Raw genomic sequence first — 24,299 nt, forward strand, 5'->3', positions numbered from 1 at the left:
CAAGTAGTTACTACAGTGTGACTTGATGGAAATAGAAGTTTCTCAAGGGCAGGGGCTATTCCACTTCTGTCTTTGTATCCCTAATACCTTAGGCAAGGAAGTCATTTAATGATGTGTATTAATTGACTTTGGGAGAGTCAAAGTCTTATTGAGCCCCAGTATTTTCATCTGTAAAATGGTGATATTAATGTCAACCTCATTAGGTTGTTGTGAGGATCAAACAACAAAGTGGTGGGGGCTTTTTTGTAAATAATCTTTAAAGCTTTTTATAAATGTGAGCTACCATTAAATTTTCATGCAACTTTGTATTAGTCCCAGGTTATGAACTTTATTTTTTTAAAAATATATTGGCTATTGAAAGACAGGGTACTTTTTTGATTTCCTTTTGTCTTCATCTATGGTTATACTCTTTCCCTACTCCCCCGAGTCATGCCCATTGTATTTAGGGGCAAATGGACACATTTTAGGGATCTGCTAATTGAATACCCAAGATCATAGAATGACAGAGCTAGAAAGAATCATAGAGTTCACCTAAGTTGGTTCATTATACAGATGAGAAAACTGAGATGGAGAGTGGTTAAGCGATTTGCCTTAGATGATTTGTGACAGAATTGGGACTAAAATGCAAGTCTCCTTGTAAGTCAGAGAGTTGTACAGGGAAAGACAGGAGATCTGAATGAAACGCTTCCTTTCACAAAGCCTCTGCTCACTTCATTCAGTTAGGACTCAGGGATTATTGTCCATACGGTGTTGCCTTCCATGACAATTCTGCTCATTCAGGTAGTGCCCCGGTAGTCCTTGTGAGCTGGTTTGGTAGGAAATTGAGAACCCTTCTGGTTGCTCCACTCCCTGGAATATTAGCAGCACAGAGATGTTCTTCTAGTTGCTCTTAATGAGTCTGGGTAGCTTTGAAATCTTCATTGATCATTTGCAATCATTGTTAGGCTTTGTCCCTCTAGGCTTAGTCGGGGCTAAGATTCAGCAGCATCTGTGGTGCTGATTGCATCTCTCTCAGTGTGGAGAGTCAGAGGTGTAACAGCAAGCACCTTGATGTACCCAGAATGACCTGTTAGCATAGGTTCTTGGATCTGCTTTTCTAAAAGAGGGTAACTTTTGATGGGTCAACAATCTACTTTAATTGCATTCACCAACAGAGAAAATACAAGCAGAGAGATAAAGATCAACAGACAGGACTTCTAACTGTCTGGCTATAAGCAATATATATATGTATATATATATATATAATATATACATATAATATATATATATACATATATATTTACACACACACACACATCACAGGTCAACAGACAGATCCAACTGTCTGATCATTACATACGTACATAGTTACCAGAGAGAGAAACGCCAACCTCTGGGTTTTCAAAGCTGAGGGGCTCCTTAATGGCTACCCAGAGTCTCATCTCACACATGAACCTTCTTCCAACGAGTAAACCCCAAAGCAAAACCTCATCTCAGAGGATGTACGCACTTTTTCAGAACTGGAGGGCCTCATATCAAGATATGAGATCTGAGATTCAAATTCTAATAGTTTGGAACTGGACAAATGAAGCAGACCTGAGATGGAAGAAAAGTTATCTCAATTTGCTGTACTTAGGCAATCTATGAGGATATGCATATTTCTATATTTGGAATGTAAATAGCAATTGTTTCTGTTCTGGCTAAAAGCTCTGAGGATCTTCCCCTCCCAGACTGATTCATCTACGAAGGCAAACTAGGCCATCTCTTGCCTCAATTCTTCCTTAGCCTTTAGCTTTACTGAATGGGCATTGTCTCAGACAAACTAAGACCTGGGAAAGACCTAGCCTAAAAAGACCAAGGTCTCCCATTGCATCCTGGGTCATCACCAGGATATCTTGACCTATGTCTTGCTGCTGGATTCCAACAACTCTGGAGAAGAAAGTGAGGCTGATGACTTTGCACAGCCCTGCCTCACTTAAATCCAGTCTACTTTCAAATCAAGACATCATCCTCCTGATGTCATTGGTCTTCTTCAAGAATGAAAGATGAACAGCAAGAACAATAATTTTTATACTCAGCTGGAGAGATATAACCACTGTGGGGAGACCAGAAGTTTGTCCCAGGGCTGCAACATCCAGGGAATATACTTCCTCCCTCTGGTGGGTAACAAAGTCATAGAGACCTCTGAGCTGATATTAGTAATAATGACAATACACATTTATACGGTGCTTTACATAGTGCTCTAAGGCTTATAAAGTGCTTTACATAGATTATCTCATTTGCTTCTCACACGCTTGTATGGTCATATTCTAAATCCAATTTTATAAATGAGGAAACTGAGTCTGAGAGAAGAAGAAGGCAGCTGAGTCTTGGTGGTAAAGTTCTGAGAGTTGGGAATGCAGAAGGAGGATTCTAACTCAGATTTTCCTGACTGTAGCCAGGACCAGAGTGCTAGGCTAAGACCTGAGATCAAATTCAGCCTTAGACACTGGCTGTGTGACCATGGGCAAGTCATTTCAGCCTCTATTCGCCTCCGTTTCTTCATCTGTAAAATAGGGGTAACAATGCACTTACCTCCCAGGGTTGCTGTGAGGGTCAAATGAGATGCTAATTGTCAAGTGCTTAACACAGTGCCTGGCACATGGTGGGTACCACACAAATTATAGCTATTATGATTATCTTCATCATCATCACCACCACTCCCACCTGAGTGTCTCTTGTGTCTCACAAATGCTTTACTGGCATTATTTTTTTAGTCCTCTATGCCCTTGGCAAAGCAAGTACTTCCATTATCATTACCCTCATGTTAGCAATGAGGAATGGGACTTTGAGAGATTAAGTTACTTGCCTATGGTCCCACAGTTAATGAGTGTCTGAGTCAGATTGGAGTCACTTGCCTCCACTATGATATGCTACCTGTCAAGAGAATCAAATGTTGTAGCTCTGCTTTCTTTTGCTCGAACACTAACACTCTTGTCAAATGGTTATTTAATCACAGCTTCTTATGGCTACCATTTCTTCGGACTATTTTTTTAGACCTTTAAACTGTTGTCATGTGATGCTCTCTTAAAAGAGAACTGTTCTCCAGTGCTATGTTTTCATCTCACTTCATCGGGTGTCTAATTGAGCCAGTTCATTATCTCACGCTGATAGGAGACTTGATTGAGTGGAATAAATGCTAGATGAAATGACAACCACACCACACAAGGCAAATCCAAGGAGAAAAAGGGAATTAGTTTGTGTCCCACCCCTTCTAGTCTACCCTTTATACCACTGCCAGATTAAATCCTCCCCCTGCCAAAAAAGCGCTTCACCGGCTCCCCTTGCTTGCTTAAAATCCTTATTTAATTGCTGGAGCTCCCTTAGTGCCTAGGCTCATGCTCTGTACATAGCTTAATAAAGGTGTGATAAATTAAATTGAATTTTTATTTCTCAGTCTATAGAAAAACAGAACCATAGCAACAACATTTATTAGATACCCTCTGTGTACAAAGCATTGTTCTAAGCATGAGAGGGGAGATGCAAAATTTCAATAAAATGCAGTCCCTGTCCTCACAAAACTTATAGTCTAGTGGAGGGATAAGATGCCATTGTCGATAACTGTAATACGTAATATCATAAGATCTGTATAATGTGAAATCCAAGGGTGAAGGTTTAATTACAATAGAAACAATAAGCATGTATTAAGCACTTACTATATACCAGGAAGCATGCTATAAACTGGAAATAAAAATGCAAGCAAAAAGGAAGGTTCCCTGCCCTTGAGGAGCTTATATTCTAATGGGGCAGGACAGCACATAAAAGGGAGCTAAGAAGTATGCGTGTGTGGTAAGGCTGAGGAGAAAACTCTATCTAGCACGGAAGAAAAATCTGAAGAATTAGGAGTGGAGCAGGAGAGGATTGAAGGAATAGATATGGTGGATGGGACCACAGGGGTGGAAGAGTCTTCCAAGGTGAGAAGGCTACAGTGGTCTTTTCAATGACCAGAGACATCTTCAAGGAAGATTTCCAAGAGAAGTGTCTTCTGAGTTAAGCTTTAAAGAATGGATCAGGCTTTAATAGGTGAAGAGGAGAAAGGAGGGAATTCCACACATAAGGAATACTAAGTAAAGAATGGAAGAATGAGAGTGAGGTGCATATCTTCCCATAGTTCAGATTCTATTATGATAGAATGAAAATCTCTATTTAACAACAAAAATGACAAAAGACTAGTTAATCACCCCATTATTATCAATGATATTTAATATGACAGCATTGTACTGTGGTTTAGTGAAAAATGTCCTAGAGGGATGTTGGAAGTTCAGATCTTGGTCCCACTTCTGCTACTGGCGAGTGAGGCAGTTACCTCACCTTCCTGGCTTCTTCATCTGGAAAACTGGGGAGTTGGACTAGATGACCTCTAGTGTCTCTTCCAACATAAACATTTCATGTTTCTATAATAATATTCCCATATAGCTAAAGAATTTGGATAATCCCTTGGAGTTGGTTGCTATGGAAATTTGACCTGCACAATTTGCAAGGAAGAAGAAAACTCTTACAACATTCCGAGGTTTACCTTATCTCAAAGAGACCATCAGAGCATTTAAAATATAAATATTTAGCTTATTTTATTGTTCTACTACATTTTAAGCTTCATTTTCCCTTAATAAATGGGAAGAAGGAGGCAAGATGGATTAAGAGTAAAGCAGACAAAAATGCCCTTATAGATGTGTTTACCTCCTTAGTACAATCCCCTATCTCCCAGCCCCCCAGTGGCAATACATATAGGAGCTGTCCAACACGATCATAGCTGAAGAAATAGTGGGGAGGGAATTAGGGTAGGATTAAACTGCTGTGTCCTGGCTTCAAGGTATGTTCAGCTCATTGAGTGCTGCAAATTGCACAAACTCTTTAATCAGCTCAGCTTTAATGTAGTTCCTTTGACCTGCTTGGTATCTGGTTGTTGTTGACCTTAAGTTTAATCTTTAATTCTCCATTGTTCTGGAGCCTTTTGCTCCTGCTGCTCAGGACATTTGCAGATTCTGGATATGCCTCTTGCCTTTGGTCTTTTTTTTTTCTTTTGTATACTGTATTTGCTCACCCAGTGTTTGAACTCCTTAATGATTCGTAGAATCACGTAATCACAGAATTTCAGAGTTGAGAAGACTGGTTATTTTGATATACCCTCTGCCTCTGTCCCCTTGAGCTCAGCCTGCATCATCATAGACCTCCCTAAGCTGGCTTCCAGACCCCCATTACTTTGTCCTATGATATCTCAGCCTTTACCATGTGGGGCTCCCTAACCCACCAATTCACTCTTCCCACTCTGAGTCTGATTCCCAGAAATCATTCAGGAGTTGGAGAAATCACCAGTTACATGTAAAGTCAGAATGTAAATGAATATGCAGATGTGCAGCACTTTGTGAACACTAAGCCAGATGATCTTTAAAGAGATATGGCCTGAGGTTCCTGTTGCCCATGAAGCTTATAGTATGATAAAGAGATTGTAATAAGGAGTGATGACATGAACACAAAAGGAATAGAAAAAATAATACACAAGTATATGAGAGGTATGAATAAGATTCCATGTGAGACCAAAGATAGGAAGAGTCAATACGAAATGGAACCATCATGAAGTCTCCACAGAGGAGATCAGACAAGATTTCAGTACTGGAAGGGCCTTCTGAGGCCCTCTAATTCAGTGGTCTCTAAAGTGGAAGCTATAGCCTGACCTAAAGGGGAATATAATCAACTAATTAGAGAATGGAAAGATAGGTGTCATTTTTCTTCTGACAGTCATAACCAACTGTGCGGGACTTGTGTCCAGTACAATAACATTAAACCAACACTTCTCCATTCCAGCCCTTCCTTTTGTGAAGGCCCCAACCTCTTCCTTCTGGGATAAATGATGGCCTCTCTATGCAATTATAATCTAAATGATCATAGTAGCAGCTGCACGTGAGTCATTAAGAGCTCCCCTCCAATTCCCTTCTCCCCAGTATACCTACTTCCTGTTCCTTAATCACCTCATTTATGTCTGTATCGGGAGAGCCCTTCACTCAGAGGCAAGCAATCAGGAGCAAGTAAGGGCTGTGCCTTTTCCTGCCACACCCACCACTTCCCTTTTCACTTTGGGTAAGATAGAATGAGTTGTACCAGATGAACAGCCACAGATGGATTGTGTTGTTATGAATCTTCTTGTATTATTTTCACCCCCCTCAATATATTCTTTCCCCAAACTTCCCTGTTAGTATCAAGGGTGCCACTATTATTCCACATACACAAGTTCACAACCTCAGTCTCATCTCACATCTACCTCACATCTCTAACCAGTTGCCAAATCTTGTCATTTCCACCATCACGATATCTCTCATAATGGTCTCCTGTCTGTTTACCCAGACACTACCCCAGTTTTTCATTCTATCATGCCTGAACTATTGCAGTGGCCTCCTAGTTGGACTCACTGCTATGTTTCTCTTCTCTCCAATTCCTCTTCCACACAACTGCCAAAGTGATTTTCTCTAAAATGCAAATATCATCATATCACTTTCCAACTCAATAAATACCAGTGGTTCCCTAATGACTTCTAGGATCAAATATTATTTCATCTTTATCTTATCCTTTAAATGTCTATTTTGTGTGTTTTATAAATGGTTAGCGTACATAATATTGTATGTGTGTAATTTAGAAATTAGTAAATATACTTATATTGGAAGTTTGTTTTCAGTTATTTTCTTACTGATAGTGATGCATATTCAAAAGAATTTGGAAATGACTCTTACAGTTCACCTCATGCATGAAGAAGAATTCTCTCAAAAAATTACCCCAGAAGTAGTCTTCTGGATTTTGCTTGAATGTCCCCAGTGAGGGAAGAATGCCTTTTTAGTTGGGAATAGCTCTAATCGGCAGAATATTTTTCATAACTTAAAGCCTAAATTTTGCTTCTTTGAAGGTTCTATGCATCCCTCCTAGGCTTGCCCTGTGCTCTCTACTCTTCACCTTCTTATATTTGGAGACAGTTGTCATGTCCAATGCCACTTTCCCCAGTGCTCTCAGTTTTCTCTTCTTTAGGTTCCTCAGATACCTCAACTGAGCCATATGACCAGTTTCTTCACCATCATGGTTACTCTCTTTTAAACTCCTTTTAACTTATCAATGCCCTATCTAAAATCTGGTGCTTAGATGATAATTTGACTTGGACTTTAAAGGATAAGTAGGAATTTAGCAAGCCTTGGAGATGGAAATTCTCTAAGTACAGTCATAAAACTAGGAAAGTGGAAGGCATGTATAAAGTACACTTGAACTCTAGTTTATTAAGAAGAGTGTACATGGACAGGAACAATATGATTTAGAAACAGATATGGCACAATACCTTGTGCCAGAAGGCCTTCAGTACCAGTCTAGAAAGTTGGGCCTTTACTTGATAAGCAATCAAGAGCCATTAAAAAGTTTTGAGCAGACTAATGAGTTCAAATTGGCCTTGGATACTTGCCAATAATGTAACCCTGGACAAGTTAACCTCTGTCTGCCCCATTTCCTCAACTGTAAAAATGGGATTATAATGGCACTCACCAGGGTTGTTGTAAGGATCAAGTGAGATATTTGTAAATGTGCCTGGCATATGGCAGGTGCTTAAGAAATGCCTGTTCCATGATCATAATAACTAGCATTTACATAGTGCTTTAGGGTTTGCAAAGCACTTTTGAATGCTGGTTACACTAACAGAAATAATGAAATCAAAAGGGGGAAAAGACTGAAGGAGGGCAGTAGGCTCAGTTTTGGACATGTTGAGCTCAACATGTAAAGATGGAGGTGTTTTGCAGGAAACTAAAGATGCGGTTCTTGAGATCAGGTCTAGAAATAAAGATCTGGAAGTCATTTGCTTAGAAGTAATGGTTAAAGCAATGGAATATGTATGACAAGATTGCCCATGGAAAAAATGTGTAGAGAGAGGAGAGGAAGGCCAAAGAACCCTGAGGTCCATTTATCTTAAGGATATGAAAAGAGGAAGAGGAGCCAGTGTAGAAAAAAAAAGAGAAGGATCATTTAGAGAGGTTGGAGGAGAATCGAGTATCTCTGAAGACACGAGGGGAGACTTTCTACAAGGACAGGATGATCTATTGTCAGGTCAGAATACTAGTCAGGAAGGATAAGGATTGGAAAAGATAAGGATTTGGGAAAAGATGACTGACTTCAATGATTAGGAGTGCATTGATCACTCTGCAGGGAGTAGTTATACAACAGTGGTGAGAACAGAAGGCAACTGGCACAGGCTTGAGAAGAGAGTGAGGAAGTAGCTATATCAGCTGTAGACTGTTTTCAAGTGGTTTGGTCAGAGCATGGTGAAGTTGGATGAGACAGTAGTTAGAAAATATAGACAGAAAGGGAAGAGTTTTTATTTGAGAATTGGGAAGACCCACACATTTTTGTAGGTAGATCGAGAGGAGTGCATAGAGAGACAAAGATTAAAAATATGACAAGATGCATTCATGCTTATTCTTATCTAAAGATAAAAGAAGGGGTTTGTTTTCTATATCTTTGAATTCCTTACCCCACCTTCTATCCCCAGTGTAGTATGGAACTGAATACAATAGGAACTAAGTAAATATCCATTGATTGCTTTAATTGTGTGCTTCTAAACCAGCCATTTCTATTTCCTTAGCTGACTCAGAAGCTTCCAGAATATGGTGTGTTCTTCTACGAAGTCTTTCAAGAGAAGAAAGTGCCAGAGGCAGAGATGAACTTGGGGATTTGTGCCAAAGGCATAATTGTATATGAAGTAAAAAACAATAATAGAATTGCAAGTTTACGTTTCCAATGGCAAGAAATAGGAAAAATTTCCACCCAGGTCAGTCCAATTCAGGAGCTACAGTCATTTTCTTTTTTCCCCCTCCTGTTGCCTGCTATTCCATAGAAAGAATGGAAAACATAACCTTGAAGAGAGTGTGTGCCATTCTTCTATATTATATACTCTGGGAAATGCTGTCATTTTAATGTCTGGAGGATTAGGGTTTCCTTAGAGGTAAAGCTCTCTTAACTCTGGGAATCCATCAGTGTTGACACTGGTGGGCAGATAGTCTAGACTGGGTATTCAGAACTGTTCTACTATTTTTCACACTGCTTCTTTCTGTCCTTTTATATGCCCATTGGTATTAAAGGGCACCACATCACTTTAGTATTTCAGTTTTCATGGGATTTCTCAAGAAAGTTTTTTTTTTTTATCAACACTTATGGAATGTGACTTATTCAAATATGTATTTAGTCTATCTTCCTTTCTGGAGGACTACAATTAGTTGCTGAGACTGTCTTTTCCTTCTTCCTCCTCCTGTTCTGCATTGTTTCTCCTCTTTTTTCCGGCTTCTTCTCCTGTTTTTCCTCCTCTTCTTTTTTCTTTAATCGTAATTGATGGCAGTATGGTATAGTGAATAGTGTGTTGGGCTTGGTGTTAGGAAGACACAGATGAAAATAATTATACAATTCTGAGCTGCGTGACCAGGGACAAGTTATTTGATGCCCCTCAGTGTGTTCTTTTGTAAAATAAAGGTCCTGTTTAGCTCCAAATCTAGAATCTTATGAATTTCTCTGAGCCTCAGTTGTCATATCTGTAAAATGGCAATAATAAATAATACCTACAGTACCTATCTCCTAGAATTAGTAAAGCTCAAATGAAATGTGCTGTGCCCCAGTGGCGCAGACAAGGTTTGAGTTGCTCTAATTATAACCATCATTTACCAATGTGTAGTATGCTCTGAAACTTTAAAGTTTGATATAGAAATACAAGTTATCATATTTATATACTTTGAGCCTTACAACAATATTGCGAAATAGATTACTATCATCATTGTTCCTATTTCATGGATGGGGAAACTGTGACTTAGAGAGCTTATGGGTTTCACAGCTAGTAAGTGTAGTGTTAAGATTCAAACCCAGCCTTTTCAATAAACAACAATAAACATTCATTAAACACTGTACATGTGTCTGAAATTTTGCTCAGTGTTAAGTATACAAAAGCAAAAGTGACATAGTACTGTTCTGCAAGGAACTACATTATACTAGACATTAAGGTTAGAATTACTTAAAAAATTTTTTTTTAAGGTCGGTATTCTTTCCACTTTACCAAACTTGCTTAGTCTGCTTGCTAATGCATTTACTGCTCCCTATCTCTGCTTGTTTTCATTCCAGGTTTTTCTGTTCCCTGGGTCTATTGCTCAAGAGCCAGATCAGTGGGCTTTTCTTCCCTGGGGACCACTATTAGCTATGCCTAAATGACTATGAGCAAATTAGATTGAAGGAAAATTAAGTCAGTTCAGTTCATTCTGGCTCAGCTTTACAGCAGAGATTCAGACTGGCTGCTTACACTGGTGGGGAGACAGTCTTGGGCACGTTGACTGAATGAAGTTTCCAGGCTCAGGACCATTTGTCTTGGTCCTGGAGGGATGATTGTGAAGACAGTTAGACACTCCTCATGAACCTGTGCTAGCTGAAATGAAATAGCTAATAGAATTCAGTGAACTGAATGTGGATAAATCACCATGTAAGAATCTTTATGTTTTCTTTCTTTAGAGAAAGAAATTCACCATTGAAAGCAGCAGCAGTGGTAAGAAACACACTTTCATCACTGATAGTGCCAAGACGTGTAAGTATTTGCTGGACCTCTGCTCTGACCAGCACAGATTTAATGCACAGATGAGCTCTGGGCACTTTTCCCAAGTTTTATCAGGTGAGTAATGCCATAGTCACAGTTCTATGGAAAATACTTCTAATATGACACGTGATTCTACATGTAATTGAGTCACTAGTGCTATGGGCTTACTTCTAGATTCCACAAATCAAGCACTTATTAGCTGTGAGATCCTTGGCAAATCACTTAGTGTCTCTGAATCGTTTCCCTCGTCTGCAAAATGGGAATGTCTTGCATTGCCTACTTTTGTAGGGTTGGTGGAAGGCTGGTGCCTTGTTCTTTCTTTCTTTTTTTTTTATTATTTTTGAATGTTTAACAATCACTGCCATACAACTGAGATTTTATCCCCCCCACACCTACCCCCCACTACCCCCCTCCCTCCCCACAACTGCATACAATTCTGTATAGGTTCTACATATACTTTCCTATTGAGTATATTTTCACTATAGTCATACTATGTAGTCAGACTAAAATAAATGAAAGAAATCATATAACAAATCAAAACATGATACACAAACACATACACATACACAAACATGATCTGCTACATTTTGTGAATGACTTCCATATTTCTTTCTTTGAGTGTGGAAGGCATTTTGCCTTGAGAACCACCTTTGGGATTTTTTTTTTTTATAAGAAGTTTTTGCGTTATTACAAAATTCCAAGTCTACCAGAAAAAACTCTCACACACTGTGGTCGTTGCTGTGCACAAAATTCTCCTGGTTCTGCTCCTTTCACTCAGCATCAGGTCATATAAGTCCTTCCAGGCCTCTCTGAAGTCTTCTTGTTCATCATTTCTTATGGCACAATAGTACTCCATTACATTCATATACCATAATTTATTCAGCCATTCCCCAATTGATGGACATCCCCTTGACTTCCAGTTTTTGGCAACTACATAGAGTGCTGCTATAAATATTTTTGAACATGTGGGACCCTTTCCCATTTTTATGATCTCTTGGGGATATTGTAGCGATATTGCTGGGTCAAAGGGTATGCACATTTTTGTAGCCCTTTGGGCATAGTTCCAAATTGCTCTCCAGAATGGTTGGATGCGCTCGCAGCTCCACCAACAATGAATTAGTGTTCCAACTCTCCCACATCCTCTCCAGCATTTATCATTTTCTTGTTCTGTCATGTTTGCCAATCTTATAGGTGTGATGTGGTACCTCAGAGTTGTTTTGATTTGCATCTCTCTAGTCAATAGTGATTTAGAGCATTTTTTCATATGATTACAGATATCTTTAATTTCTTCCTCTGAAAATTGCCTGTTCATATCCTTTGACCATTTATCAATTGGGGAATGACTTGTATGATTATACATATGAGTCAGTTCTCTATATATTCTAGAAATGAGGCCTTTATCCCCGAGCTTAGCTGTAAAAATTCTTTCCCAATTTACTACATCCCTCTGGATTTTGTTTGCATTGCGTTTGGTTGTGCAAAAACTTCTCAGTTTAATGTAATCAAAGTTATCCATTTTGCATTTCATAATGCTTTCTATCTCTCCTTTAGTAAAGAATTCTTCCCTTCTCCATAGATCTGATAAATACACTATTCCTTGCTTCTCCAGTTTATTCATGGTATCAATCTTTATACCTAAATCATGTACCCATTTGGACTTTATTCTTGTGTGCGGTGTCAGGTATGGGTCTATGCCTAATTTCCACCACACTGTTATCCAGTTTTCCCAGCAATTTTTGTCAAACAATGAGTTCTTATCCCAGAAGCTGGGGTCCTTGGGTTTATCAAACAGAAGGTTGCTATATTCCTTGCCTACTGCATCTTGAGTGCCAAGTCTATTCCACTTGTCTACCTCTCTGTTTCTTAGCCAATACCAAGTGGTTTTCATAATTGCTGCTTTATAGTAGAGTTTGAGGTCTGGTAGCGCTAGGCCACCTTCCCAAGCATTTCTTTTCATTAGTCCCTTTGATATTCTGGACCTTTTGTTTTTCCAAATGAATTTTGATATTATTTTATCCAGCTCTAGAAAATAATTGTCTGATAGTTTAATTGGTATGGCACTAAATAAGTATATTAATTTAGGTAGAATTGTCATTTTTATTATATTAGCACAGCCTACCCATGAGCAACTAATGTTTTTCCACTTACTTAAATCTGACTTTATTTGTGCAAAAAGTGTCTTGTAATTGTGTTCATATAATCCCTGGGTTTGTTTTGGCAGGTAGACTCCTAAGTATTTTATACTGTCTACCCTAGCTTTAAATGGGATTTCTCTTTCTATCTCTTGCTGTTGGACTTTGTTGCTAATATATAGGAACGCAGAAGATTTGTGTGGGTTTATTTTGTAACCTGCAACTTTGCCAAAGTTGTTTATTAATTCAAGTAATTTTTTACTTGAATCTCTGGGATTCTCTAGGTAAATCATCATATCATCTGCAAAGAGTGATAACTTAGTTTCTTCTTTGGCTATTCTTATTCCTTGAATATCTTTATCTTGTCTAATTGCTACAGCTAACATTTCTAGTACCATATTGAATAATAGTGGTGATAATGGACAACCTTGTTTTACCCCTGATCTTATTGGGAATGCATCTAGCTTATCCCCATTGCATATAATGCTTGCTGAAGGTTTTAGATAGATACTGCTTATTATTTTATGGAAAGTTCCCTTTATTCCTACGTTCTCCAGTGTTTTTAGTAGGAATGGGTGTTGTATTTTGTCAAAAGCTTTTTCTGCATCTATTGAGATAATCATGTGGTTTTTGTTAGCTTTGTTGTTGATGTGATTGATAATGCTAATAGTTTTCCTAATATTGAACCAGTCCTGTAATCCTGGTATGAATCTTACCTGATCATAATGTATTAATCTCATGATAAGATGCTGTATTCGTTTTGCTAAAATCTTATTTAAAATTTTTGCATCTATATTCATTAGGGAAATTGGTCTATAATTTTCTTTCTCTGTTTTGTCTCTTCCTGGTTTGGGTATCAAAACCATATTTGTATCATAGAAATAATTTGGGAGGACTCCTTCTTCCCCAATTTTCAAAAATAGTCTATATAGTATTGGAATTAACTGTTCTTTAAATGTTTGATAGAATTCACTTGTGAATCCATCTGGCCCTGGAGATTTTTTTCCTAGGGAGTTCATTGATGGCTTGTTCAATTTCTTTTTCTGAGATGGGGTTGTTTAAGTATTCAACTTCCTCTTCTGTTAATCTGGGCAATTTGTATTTTTTAAAATATTCATCCATCTCGTTTAGATTATCGAATTTGTGGGCATAAAGTTGGGCAAAGTAGTTTCTAATTATTGTTTTAATTTCCTCCTCATTGGAGGTGAGTTCACCCTTTTCATTTTTAATATTAGTAATTTGAATTTCTTCTTTCTTTTTTTAATCAGATTGACCAAAGGTTTATCAATTTTATTAGTTTTTTCATAAAACCAACTATTGGTTTTATTTATTAATTCAATATCTTTTCTTAATTTCAATTTTATTAATCTCTCCTTTGGTTTTCAGTATTTCTAATTTGGTATTTACTTGGGGATTTTCAATTTGTTCTTTTTCTAGCTTTTTTAACTGCAAGCCTAAGTCATTGATCTCCTCTTTCTCTATTTTATTTATGTAAGCATTCAAAGATATAAAACTTCCCCTAATAACTGCTTTTGCAGTATCCCATAAGATTTGGTATGTTGTCTCACTATTGTCATTCTCTTGAATGAAATTGTTGATTGTTTCTATGATTTCTTCTTTAACCCAACCCTTCTTTAGAATTAGATTATTTAGTTTCCAATTGATTTTTGGTTTCTCTTTCCATGGCCTTTTATTACATGTAATTTTTAATGCATTATGATCTGAAAAGGATGCATTGATTATCTCTACCTTTCTGCACTGGATTGTGAGATTTTTATGTCCTAGTACATGGTCAATTTTTGTAAATGTTCCATGTACCGCCGAGAAAAAGGTATATTCCTTTCTATTCCCATTTAATTTTCTCCAAAGATCTATCATATCTACCTTATCCAGAGTTTTATTTACCCCCTTAACCTCTTTCTTGTTTATTTTGAGGTTAGATTTATCAAGTTCAGAGAGGGGGAGGTTGAGGTCCCCCACTAGTATAGTTTTGCTATCAATTTTGTCCTTCAACTCCCCCAACCTCTCCTCTAAGAATATGGATGCTATACCACTTGGAGCATACATGTTTAGTAATGATATTGCTTCATTGTCTATGGTGCCTTTTAGCAGGATATAATTTCCATCCTTATCCCTTTTGATTAGATCTATTTCTGCTTTTGCTTTGTCTGAGATTAGGATTGCTACTCCTGCCTTTCTTACATGAGCTGAAGCACAATATATTCTGCTCCATCCTTTGACCTTTATCCTATGTGTATCCCCCCATTTCAAATGTGTTTCTTGTAAGCAGCATATTGTTGGATTATGGCTTTTAATCCATTCTGCTATCCGTCTCTGTTTTATGGGAGAGTTCATTCCATTCACATTCACAGTTATGATTACAATCTGTGTATTTCCCTCCATCCTCTTTCCCACCATTTGTGCTTTTAGCTCTCCCGTCTCCCTTCCCCTCCTCAATAGTATTCACTTTTCTCCCCTTCCTCCTGCAGCCTTCCCCTCCTTCTTTTAGCCCCCCTCCCTTTTCTCCCCTTTACTCTTATTGCTTCTTCCCTCCCTTTTAGCCACCCTTCCCTTTCTTCCCCCTTCCCCTCCTACTACCTATAGAGCTAGTTAGGATTATCTATTTAAGATTATTGTTCCCTCCTTTAAACAAATCAGATGAGAGTACCTCTCAAACAATGCTCATCTCCCTCCCCTCCTTCCCTCTACTATAGTTTTGTACTTCTTCCTGTGATGTAATTTGCCATTTTCTGCTTCCTCCTTTTCACACCTCCTATTACAATCCCTTCTCATACTTAAATCATATTTTTGACATGACATCATTTACTTTATGCCCGTTCCCTCTACATATCTCCCTTTTATCATAATAGCTGCACAGTTCTCAAGATTAACAGGTATCATCTTCCCTTACAGGGAGGTAAACAGTTTAACCTAATTGAGTAGCAAGTTTTTGTTTTTGTTTTTTCCCCTCTGTTTACCTTTTTATGATTCTCTGGAGACCTGCATTTGAAGATCAAATTGTCTATTGAGTTCTGGTGTTTTGGTCAGGAAGCTCTGGAAATCCCTTATTTCGTTGAATGACTTTCTCCTTGCCTGAAATGTTATGCTGAACTTTGCTGGGTAGTTGATCCTTGGTTGAAGTCCCAACTCCTTTGCCTTATGGAATATTGGGTTCCAATTCTTTCGATCTTTTAATGTAGAAGCTGCAAGGTCCTGTGTGATGCTGACTGTATGTCCTTGATATTTGAATTGTTTCTTTCTGGCTGCTTGTAGTATTTTCTCCTTCACTTGATAGCTCTGGAATTTGGCAACTATATTTCTTGGGGTTTTGAGTTTGGGATCCCTTTCGGGAGGGGAACGGTGGATTCTTTCGATGACTGTTTTGCCCTCTGGGTCTAGTACTTCTGGGCAGTTTTCCTTGATGATTTCCTGGAAGATATTGTCCAGACTCTTTTCTTCATCATGAGTTTCTGGCAGGCCAATAATTCTTAAATTTTCTCTCCTGGATCTATTTTCCAGGTCAGTTGTTTTTCCAATTAAATATTTTACATTTTCTTCTATCTTTTCATTCTTTAGATTTTGTTTGACTGATTCTTGTTGCCTCATTGAGTCATTAGTTTCTACTTGCCCAATTCTAAACTTCATCATATTGTTTTCTTCAGTTAACTTTTGCATCTCCTTTTCCATCTGACCAATTTTTCCCTTTAAGGAGCTATTTTCTCCATTTAATTTTTGTACTTCTTTTTCCATTCGACCAATTTTCCCAGTTAGGATTTGTGTTTCCTTTTCCATTTGATCAATTTTCCCAATTAGGTTTTGGGTTTCCTTTTCCGTTTGATTAACTCTTCCTTTTAGGGAATTATTCTCTCCAGTTAATTTTTGAACTTCCTTTTCCATTTGTTCAATTTTCCTTTTCAGAGTGATGTTCTCATCAGTGAATTCTTTTTTTATAATTTTAAAATCATTGGCCAGTTTTTCTTTTATTTCCTTCTTCAGCTGTTCCAGGTAATCTAGTTGAGCTTGCGAGAAATTCATAGTCCCTTCTGAGGTTTCAGATGGAAGTACAGTCTCAGCTCTGACCTCTTTGGTGTTTGTGTTTTGGTCCTTATCCCCATAGAAAGATTCTATGGTTTTTCACTTTTCGTGTGCTTTTTCAGATTCATGATGTTGGCTGAGTGTTGTAGCTTCTGGTTCTTTCAGTCAGAAGGTACAGATCTTTGTGTTGAGCTGATGTGTGTCGAGGCTAAAAGCAGGTTTTTGTTTTTTGTTTCCCAGATCAACCCTGGGTTTAGCTTGTTAGGTGTGTGGGAGGGGTGGTCTGGTCTCAGGAGATCTCCTCAGCTGACCTGAGGCAAAGGCAAGGTCAGGGGATGGTGATCCCAGCTTCCCTATTGTCTTCTCTTTTCCCCTGAAGGGCTGGGGCACGCCTAGATGCTAATGTGTGTTCCCGCCCCTCCTGGGGCTTGTCTCCCAGCGCTGAGGCTTGCCTGGGTCTCAGTGCGAATTTTCTCTGCCCTGGGTCATCTGTCCTTCCAGATCGCCTCCGCCACAGTAGGAAGAATCCCCCTTTGCTATTTTTCTAGCCTCTGGTGTTATGAGACTATTTGCCCCCTTCTGCTGTTCCCGCTGATCCAGGATTTATCTGGGGAAATATTTTATGGTTCTTTCACGGTCATCAGGGGGGAGGAGAGAGCATTTACTGATCACTCCGCCATCCTGGCTCCCGGAAGTTCAAGTAGATTACTTACCGAAGTTTAGTCTTCAGGCTGAAGGTTTCAAGGGCTGCTGCGCTGATATCTGGCACTCAGCAGCTCTCACTGGCTCGGTTTGGCTTGTCTCCTGCTCCTCTGGTTTCGCCTGCCACTCTCGGGCTTCTCAGGTCCCTTCTGCCCTGCTGCACTGACCGCGCTTCGCTGTGCGCTGGGGGCTTAACCCCGCAGAACAGATCCTTCCCGTGGACCTTCCAGTCTAACCTGGGCTCCGAATCTGTCAAAGTCTGTCACCCACTGGATTCCACACCTCCAAAGTTTGGTCAGATTCTCCTTTCAGAGAAATCCAGAGGAGTTTGTCCAGGAGCTTAGGTGAGTCGTTGCTTTCACTCCGCCATCTTGGCTCCGCCCCTCCTGGTGCCTTGTTCTTAAAGCACTGTATAAATGTGAGATATTATTTTTAGATGGGAAAATAGTCTGAGAAAAGTAATAGAGGTGGTGAAAAGTGAGATAAATGATTTTGAGCTATAGAAGAAAACTTAGAGATCAATAATAGTCCAACCTCATTTTATTTATATTCAAATTTTAATGTTATTGATATCTTTTATTTTTTACTTATCTTCATTTCTACCTATATTCCTTCCTGTTCACCTACCCAATGAATCATCCTTTATAAAAAAGAATAAAAAACCCTGCCAAAGAATAAAAAAGCAGGTCAACAAAACCAAAGAACGCAGGTTCCTTCTGGTAGTGGATAGAGCATTGGTACTTGGAGTCAGGAAGTCCTGAGCTCAAACCCTTTCCATCTCTTTCCCCTTTCTCTTTCTGCTTGTGGATCTTCTCCTGATCACTTGCTAGATGTGTAAGTGACCTTGCAGGTCACTTAACCTCTGTTTACCTCAATTTGCTTGTCTGTAAAATGGGGCTAAATAACAGCACCTACCTCTTAGAGTTGTTATGAAGATAAGGTGATATGATATTTGTTAAATGCTTTGTTAACAGTGTCATATAAATGCTAACTGCCTTGATTAAATCTTCTATGATTCTATGATCAACCAAATACGTAAATTTATGGAATATTCTATACCTATAGTCCCCTATGTCTGTAAAGAAGAAATGGAGGTCTATTTTTTAATTTATTTTCTCTGACCAACCTTAGTCATTTTAATTAAACAGAATTTACTTTTCTTTTTTGCTCTTTTCACTTATATACTCATAGTGATTTTATATGTTGTTTTCCTGTTTTGACTTACTTCATTGTATTTGTTCATAAAAGTCTTCCAATGCTTCTAGGGACTTTAATATTCATTATTTCCCATGGCATAGCAATATTCCCTTATATTTATGTACAATTATACCATCCATGTTGCTACTTTCCCCCTCATGTGTTGAGGGTTGGCTTTAAAAATAAAATGCGAATTTTTGGGGAGTTTTACAGAAGCAACAGACAACATGCAAAGACCAACAGATGATACAGAAAAAGTTTAGAAACACAGAAATGCAGAAAATATATGTCTAGTATTGCATAATGTCAACATATTTTATCTTTTGATATCATAATAATTCATACTTCTTCTCTTGCACAAAGGGATGGCCAAAATATTTTACACCAATTTTCAAGATCACAAGAGTGCCATATCCCTAACCCCCATGATGTGGAAGGGATAACTGTACAAGAATTCATTTGGCCCAAAGAATTTTTAGCATAGTGCCAATGGACCCATTAAAGGAATGATTTTAGAGAGTCTGTGAACTTGAATAGCAAAAAAATTTTCGCTAACCTTTGGTTTCCTTTGTAGTTCTATGGATTTTATTTTATACATTTTAAAAGAGAAGATGTCCATTAAGTTTCACCAGCTTTCAAAAGGGGTCCATGGCACACAAAAGGGTAAAGACTCCTCTGCTAAACATTCCCCAGATTAGCGAGCATCTGCTTATTTCCACTTTCTTTGTTACTCCAAAAAGTGCTGCTATGAATATTTTGGCATGCATAAGATCTTGCCGATTTTGACCTCCTTGGAGTATATGCTTAACAGTGCCTTATTTTTATTGATGATCAAATTGAGACCTAGAGAGGGAAAGCAATTTTCATGAGATCACACAACTAGTAGGTGGTAGCAAATATAGGATTTAAATTCAATATCTTTCCACTACATCATGTTGCCTTTAAATGCTCTGAACCAAAGGATTACACCAATTTTGCACAATCAGAGGGTTTGCTACGGGATGTAGAAGGAAATACATTACAGACTCCTTGGTGTAACACTGAAGGATTTCCAAAACATGACTACAGTCTACCTTTCCAACCTTATTTCAAATTATTTCAGTTCACAAACTCCACATAACAGTTAAACTGGATCACTAGTTGTTCCCAGAATTTAACATTCCATCTACAACTTCTGCAGTTGAGCAACCATCTGCCATGCCAGGAATATGCTTCCTTCTTATCTATGCCTTTCAGAATGCTGTCTTCCTTTAAGGTTCATCTCAGGTGCTAGGGACTCTTCCCTCATCCACTCCCATTCCTCAGTGGCTAGTTGTCCTTCCCTAAGTTTCCTTGCATTACATGTATCTGTGCACATGTTTTATCTGCATGTGTATGTCTTGTTGCTCTGATAGAACTGCAGCTCCTTAATGGGAAAGGTTATTTTACTATTTTTATTTCTGTCTTTCCAGCACCTAACATAGTGCTGTGTATATGTGTCTCTATATATATATAGACACATATATATGTATATATGTGTGTATGTATGTGTGTATGTCTATATGTATTTAATAATAACTGTTGAATTAAATGGGGTTACATAAATAAGATTACAAAGGTTGGGGCTTGAATGTATGATGAAGGAGTTTGAACTTTATTGCAAAGGCAGTGGGGGGCCACTGGAGCTTTATGAGTAAAGAGTGACATGATGAAAGTTGTATTTTAGGGAGATTAACCAGCCTTTTCTCTGTGGAGGATTTTCAGATGCTTTATTCCATAATAATTAACCTATGCTTTTTCAAAGAAGATTATTAAGGCTTCTCAAAACCAGGCCATGTGAGAGAGTATTAAGGGAATGGGGCAGTAAGACAGAAAGGAATAACTGGATATTAAGTGATAATTTTTTTTTTTGCTGGAAAACAAAGAAAAACAAACTTATGTCTTTTCTCAATGTAATTGCACTTCCTTTAGCTGAAGTTAAACTTCAGCCAAATCCCTTCAAATGGCATGTGAGTAGATAATGAAGGGGTGGGGAACCTGCCTCTTTGAGGCCACATGTGGCCCTCTAGGTCCTCAAGTGAGCTGCTTTGACTGAATCCAAACTTCACAGAACAAATCCTTTTATTATCTTTTATTACACTATCAGGTAGCATGTTGGACCTAGACTCAAGAGAACTGGGTTGGAATTACTATTTTGCTGCTTTCGACTGCTGTGCTCTTGGACAACTTGTCTAACCCTCTCTAACTCTCAGTTCCCCACTTATAAAAATGACCATATTGTCATTGCATACCTCAATCAAAATAAAGTGGACATGACTGAAGCAAGAGATATCTCAAAAGAAAAATATACACAAGTTGGTGACTGATGAGATACAGGAAAGGATGGGAAAAGTCATAGAAAAGCTGGTGGGGTAGCAAGAGGAATGGAGTTGATTTGGGATGGAAAAGTGATGTTATGTCATGGACATGTTGAGTTCAAAGTGCAGTCAGGACAACCAGATGACCATCAGGTAGTCAAAATTCAGATTTGGAGCTCAAATGAAGAATTAGAACTAGAAAAGATATTAGGACTAGAGGTGCAGTTCTGGATGTTATCAGCATAGAGGTAAAGCCATGGGTGTTGATGAGATTGTCAAAGGAGAAAGTATATAGAAAGAAGAGGGTGAAGGAAACACTGGAAAACATCTACCTATGGGGGCTGGGGAAAAGGACATATGCCCAGCAAATAGTAGGTGCTCAATAGACATTCGTTGAATGTCATTACAAAGTACCTTCCAATTCTGAAACACATGACCTTTGGGGATAGGATAAACTTAGGGAAACCATTTCCAATTCATGTAACTATTCATCCAAAGAAAACACATGTAGCAATAAGAAACTAAGTAAATATTTTACTCAAATATATCATTATATGGCTTGAATTAAACTTTTCATCATCCTTGAAATTGTCTGCCATTGGAAGAGCTAAATTCTTTTGCTTTGTTTGTGTTAAATTTAAATGAGAGATGACTGGTAAAAGAATTTTGTTTCTGTAGCTCCAGTACTTAACACAGTATCTGGCACATAGTAGGTGTTTCATAAATGCTTGTTGATTAAAAAATAGAAAAGGGGCATGCCTTCAGCAAATTTTAAACACTCTTAATCTTTGCCTCAGAGCCCAAGTAAACAAATGAGCATAAAGTTAACAACCCAGAGTTTGTTCATGAACATATGTGCTTAAGTGAAGTTGAAATATGCCATATTTCTCCACTGTTGTTTCCTACTCACACTGATTTTCTTCTTTGTGATTCAATTGTACCCAAAGGACACCCTGTACCTGATTTATGATTTAGTTGTCAACCTCTTGTATTCAGAGACCATATCTTTAATTTCTGAGTATCTCCTGGAGTACCCAGAATAGTAATTTGGACATAGGTATGTAATGAATGTTTTAAAATTTCGATCCAAGATGAGAAAAAGCCCTTATTAGATTAAAAAAAATCCCAACCAAATCCTTTTGATTTTCCAACAAAAAAAATGGCAATGAGCTTGAGCAGATGTGAAAGCAATCTATGTTACAAAGCTTGGCTTCCCCTTCTTTCAGTAGATGCATACTACAGCCTCACTGTGAAGCTAAGTGGAAATCTAACTGCAGCTACCTGAGAAGATTGATTTTTTATTTTGGTTGTACACACACACATACAACATACACAATGTGTTCCTTGCATATTAGGCACTATGTTGTGGAAGGAATACTATGAGAATTGTAATCAAATGAACTTGGTTCCAATTCTCGCTTTGCCATTTACCAATCATGTGACTGATGAGCAAGTGGCTTTATCTCTCTGGGTCTCAGTTCCCTCACTTATAAAATGAAGGAGCTGGCTTAGATGATCCCTAACATCCCTTCCAAAACTAAATTGATGACATTCACACAGGCACATGTAACTTATACCTTGTATAACTTTAACCTCACATGTCAAAATGCTGGCACTTCTTTAATTTTCCTATTATAGTGGGGAACAGATGGCCTAAATTCAACAATCACCCTCTTTATTTAGAAATATAAACACAGCTTTGGATACAGCCAGGTTTTTGCAGAGTCACTAGCACTTGAAATTCTTGGTAAGATATAGCAGATAGAGTGGCATTAATGTTCATTATTATTTCTCTCCCTCCCTTCCTCCTACCCCTCCTTTCCTTTCCTTCTTTCTCAAATCAAGAAGACAATCAGCTCATGCAAATGTTCAAATCAGATGCTGCAAATGTGCCCCAACGGGAGTGTCTCCCCCTGATTCAGAGACTGTCCTGCTCAGAAAATAGGTTGCTTGGATCTAATCTGGAAAATACATCTGGAAGGCTGCTGGGCAAACCATGTGATAATTCCAATGTAGAAAATGGTCATAGGGTTGGAAATGAAGTCAACCAAGACAGGTGGGTTTCAATCAGTCATTTGTGTTACCATTACAACATTTTACAAAAAGCCCTGGATTTAGGCAGAACAGCTTGGTTTGAATTTCAGCTCTATGTGACATTGGGCAAGTCAGCTTCTCTGATCTTCAGTGTCCTTGCTACAGTGAGAATGCACCTACACCTTTCTCCAGTGACACTGTAATATGAAGGGGGTAGACTGACCTCTAACCTCTCATTTGTAATCTCTTTGATCCGTGAAATTAAGTGTGATATATGGAGTGCCACAAGAAAATGATCAAAACAAGTATTCATTGTGAATTTACTATGTATAAGGTCTTGTGCTAAGTGGGGAAGATACAAAAATAAAATTAAATCACTCCTTGTCCTCAGGAAACTTGAATTTTTTGTGTGGTGGTCATTTAGCAAATACATAAATAAATGCATGTATGTATATATACATCACACACAGTTTCAGTATAATTCAAAGGAATTTAAAGAGGGAAGAAAATTAACAAATGGGAGGATTAGGAAAAGCCCTTGTGCTATCTTTAAGCAAGATAGGAAATTCAAAGAGGTATAGATGGGGAGTGAGTACACTGGCCCCTACTGAATTTTCACATGAACTACCATCTAGCTCCTTTTCCCCTTTATGGACTTCTGCTATTGATTTTTTGAACACAGTTACATATTTTTTTATAATTATACCTATTACATTTCATCTTATTGGATTTTGTCCCTCCATCCTAGCCTGTCAAAATCTTTTTAGATTCTAAATATGTCATCAGCTTGTTAGCTATCCTTCCAGTTTTGTGGCATTGTAAATTTGATGGATAGGACTTACATGTTTTCATTCAAGTTGTGGATCAAAATGTTCAATAGGACAAGGTTAAGGCCAATACCCTGATGGTCCTTCTTTCAAGGTTACATCAATCCATTATTTCTTGCTCTTGGGGTACTGTCATTCATACAGTTATGAATTCCCTTGACTCTACAATTTTCCAGTACATACCTGACATAGACTGGTTAGACTAGGCTTCAACCTGCAGAGGCAAACTTTGAGGACATTTAAAAAAAAAACGCCAGTCTATTAGCACTTGATACTAGATGTTTTTACCAAGTCTTGTGTGTATCCTTATTTTGTGCACTTGTAATTGGTGCTTTAAAATAGTGCTTATTATCTGCTTACTGTAGATGGGTCCATTTGTAAAAAGCCCTGGCTATTTTTATAGCCAAGTTATCTCTTCTGTAAAACACCTTTA

General features: G+C 38.2%; 1 protein-coding gene across 7 annotated transcripts in view; it reads left to right on the forward strand.

Annotated features, from left to right (window-relative positions):
* The window catches only part of FRMPD2 (FERM and PDZ domain containing 2), a 306,604-nt gene that overhangs the window by 59,950 nt on the left and 222,355 nt on the right, over nt 1-24,299 (forward strand). For 6 of the 7 annotated variants that reach the window (XR_011971421.1, XR_011971422.1, XM_072627697.1 and 3 more), the window contains exons 14-16: nt 8,621-8,806; nt 10,522-10,678; nt 22,851-23,061. Coding sequence is in view for 5 of the 7 variants with exons in the window: in XM_072627697.1 (XP_072483798.1) it covers nt 8,621-8,806; nt 10,522-10,678; nt 22,851-23,061 (554 nt within the window). In the remaining 2 variants the exon portion in view is untranslated. The remainder of the gene's footprint in view (nt 1-8,620; nt 8,807-10,521; nt 10,679-22,850; nt 23,062-24,299) is intronic. The other variant, XM_072627698.1, reaches the window with a different exon arrangement.

The sequence above is a fragment of the Notamacropus eugenii genome, chromosome 1 (assembly GCF_028372415.1).
Source record: "Notamacropus eugenii isolate mMacEug1 chromosome 1, mMacEug1.pri_v2, whole genome shotgun sequence".
NCBI lineage: Eukaryota > Metazoa > Chordata > Mammalia > Diprotodontia > Macropodidae > Notamacropus > Notamacropus eugenii.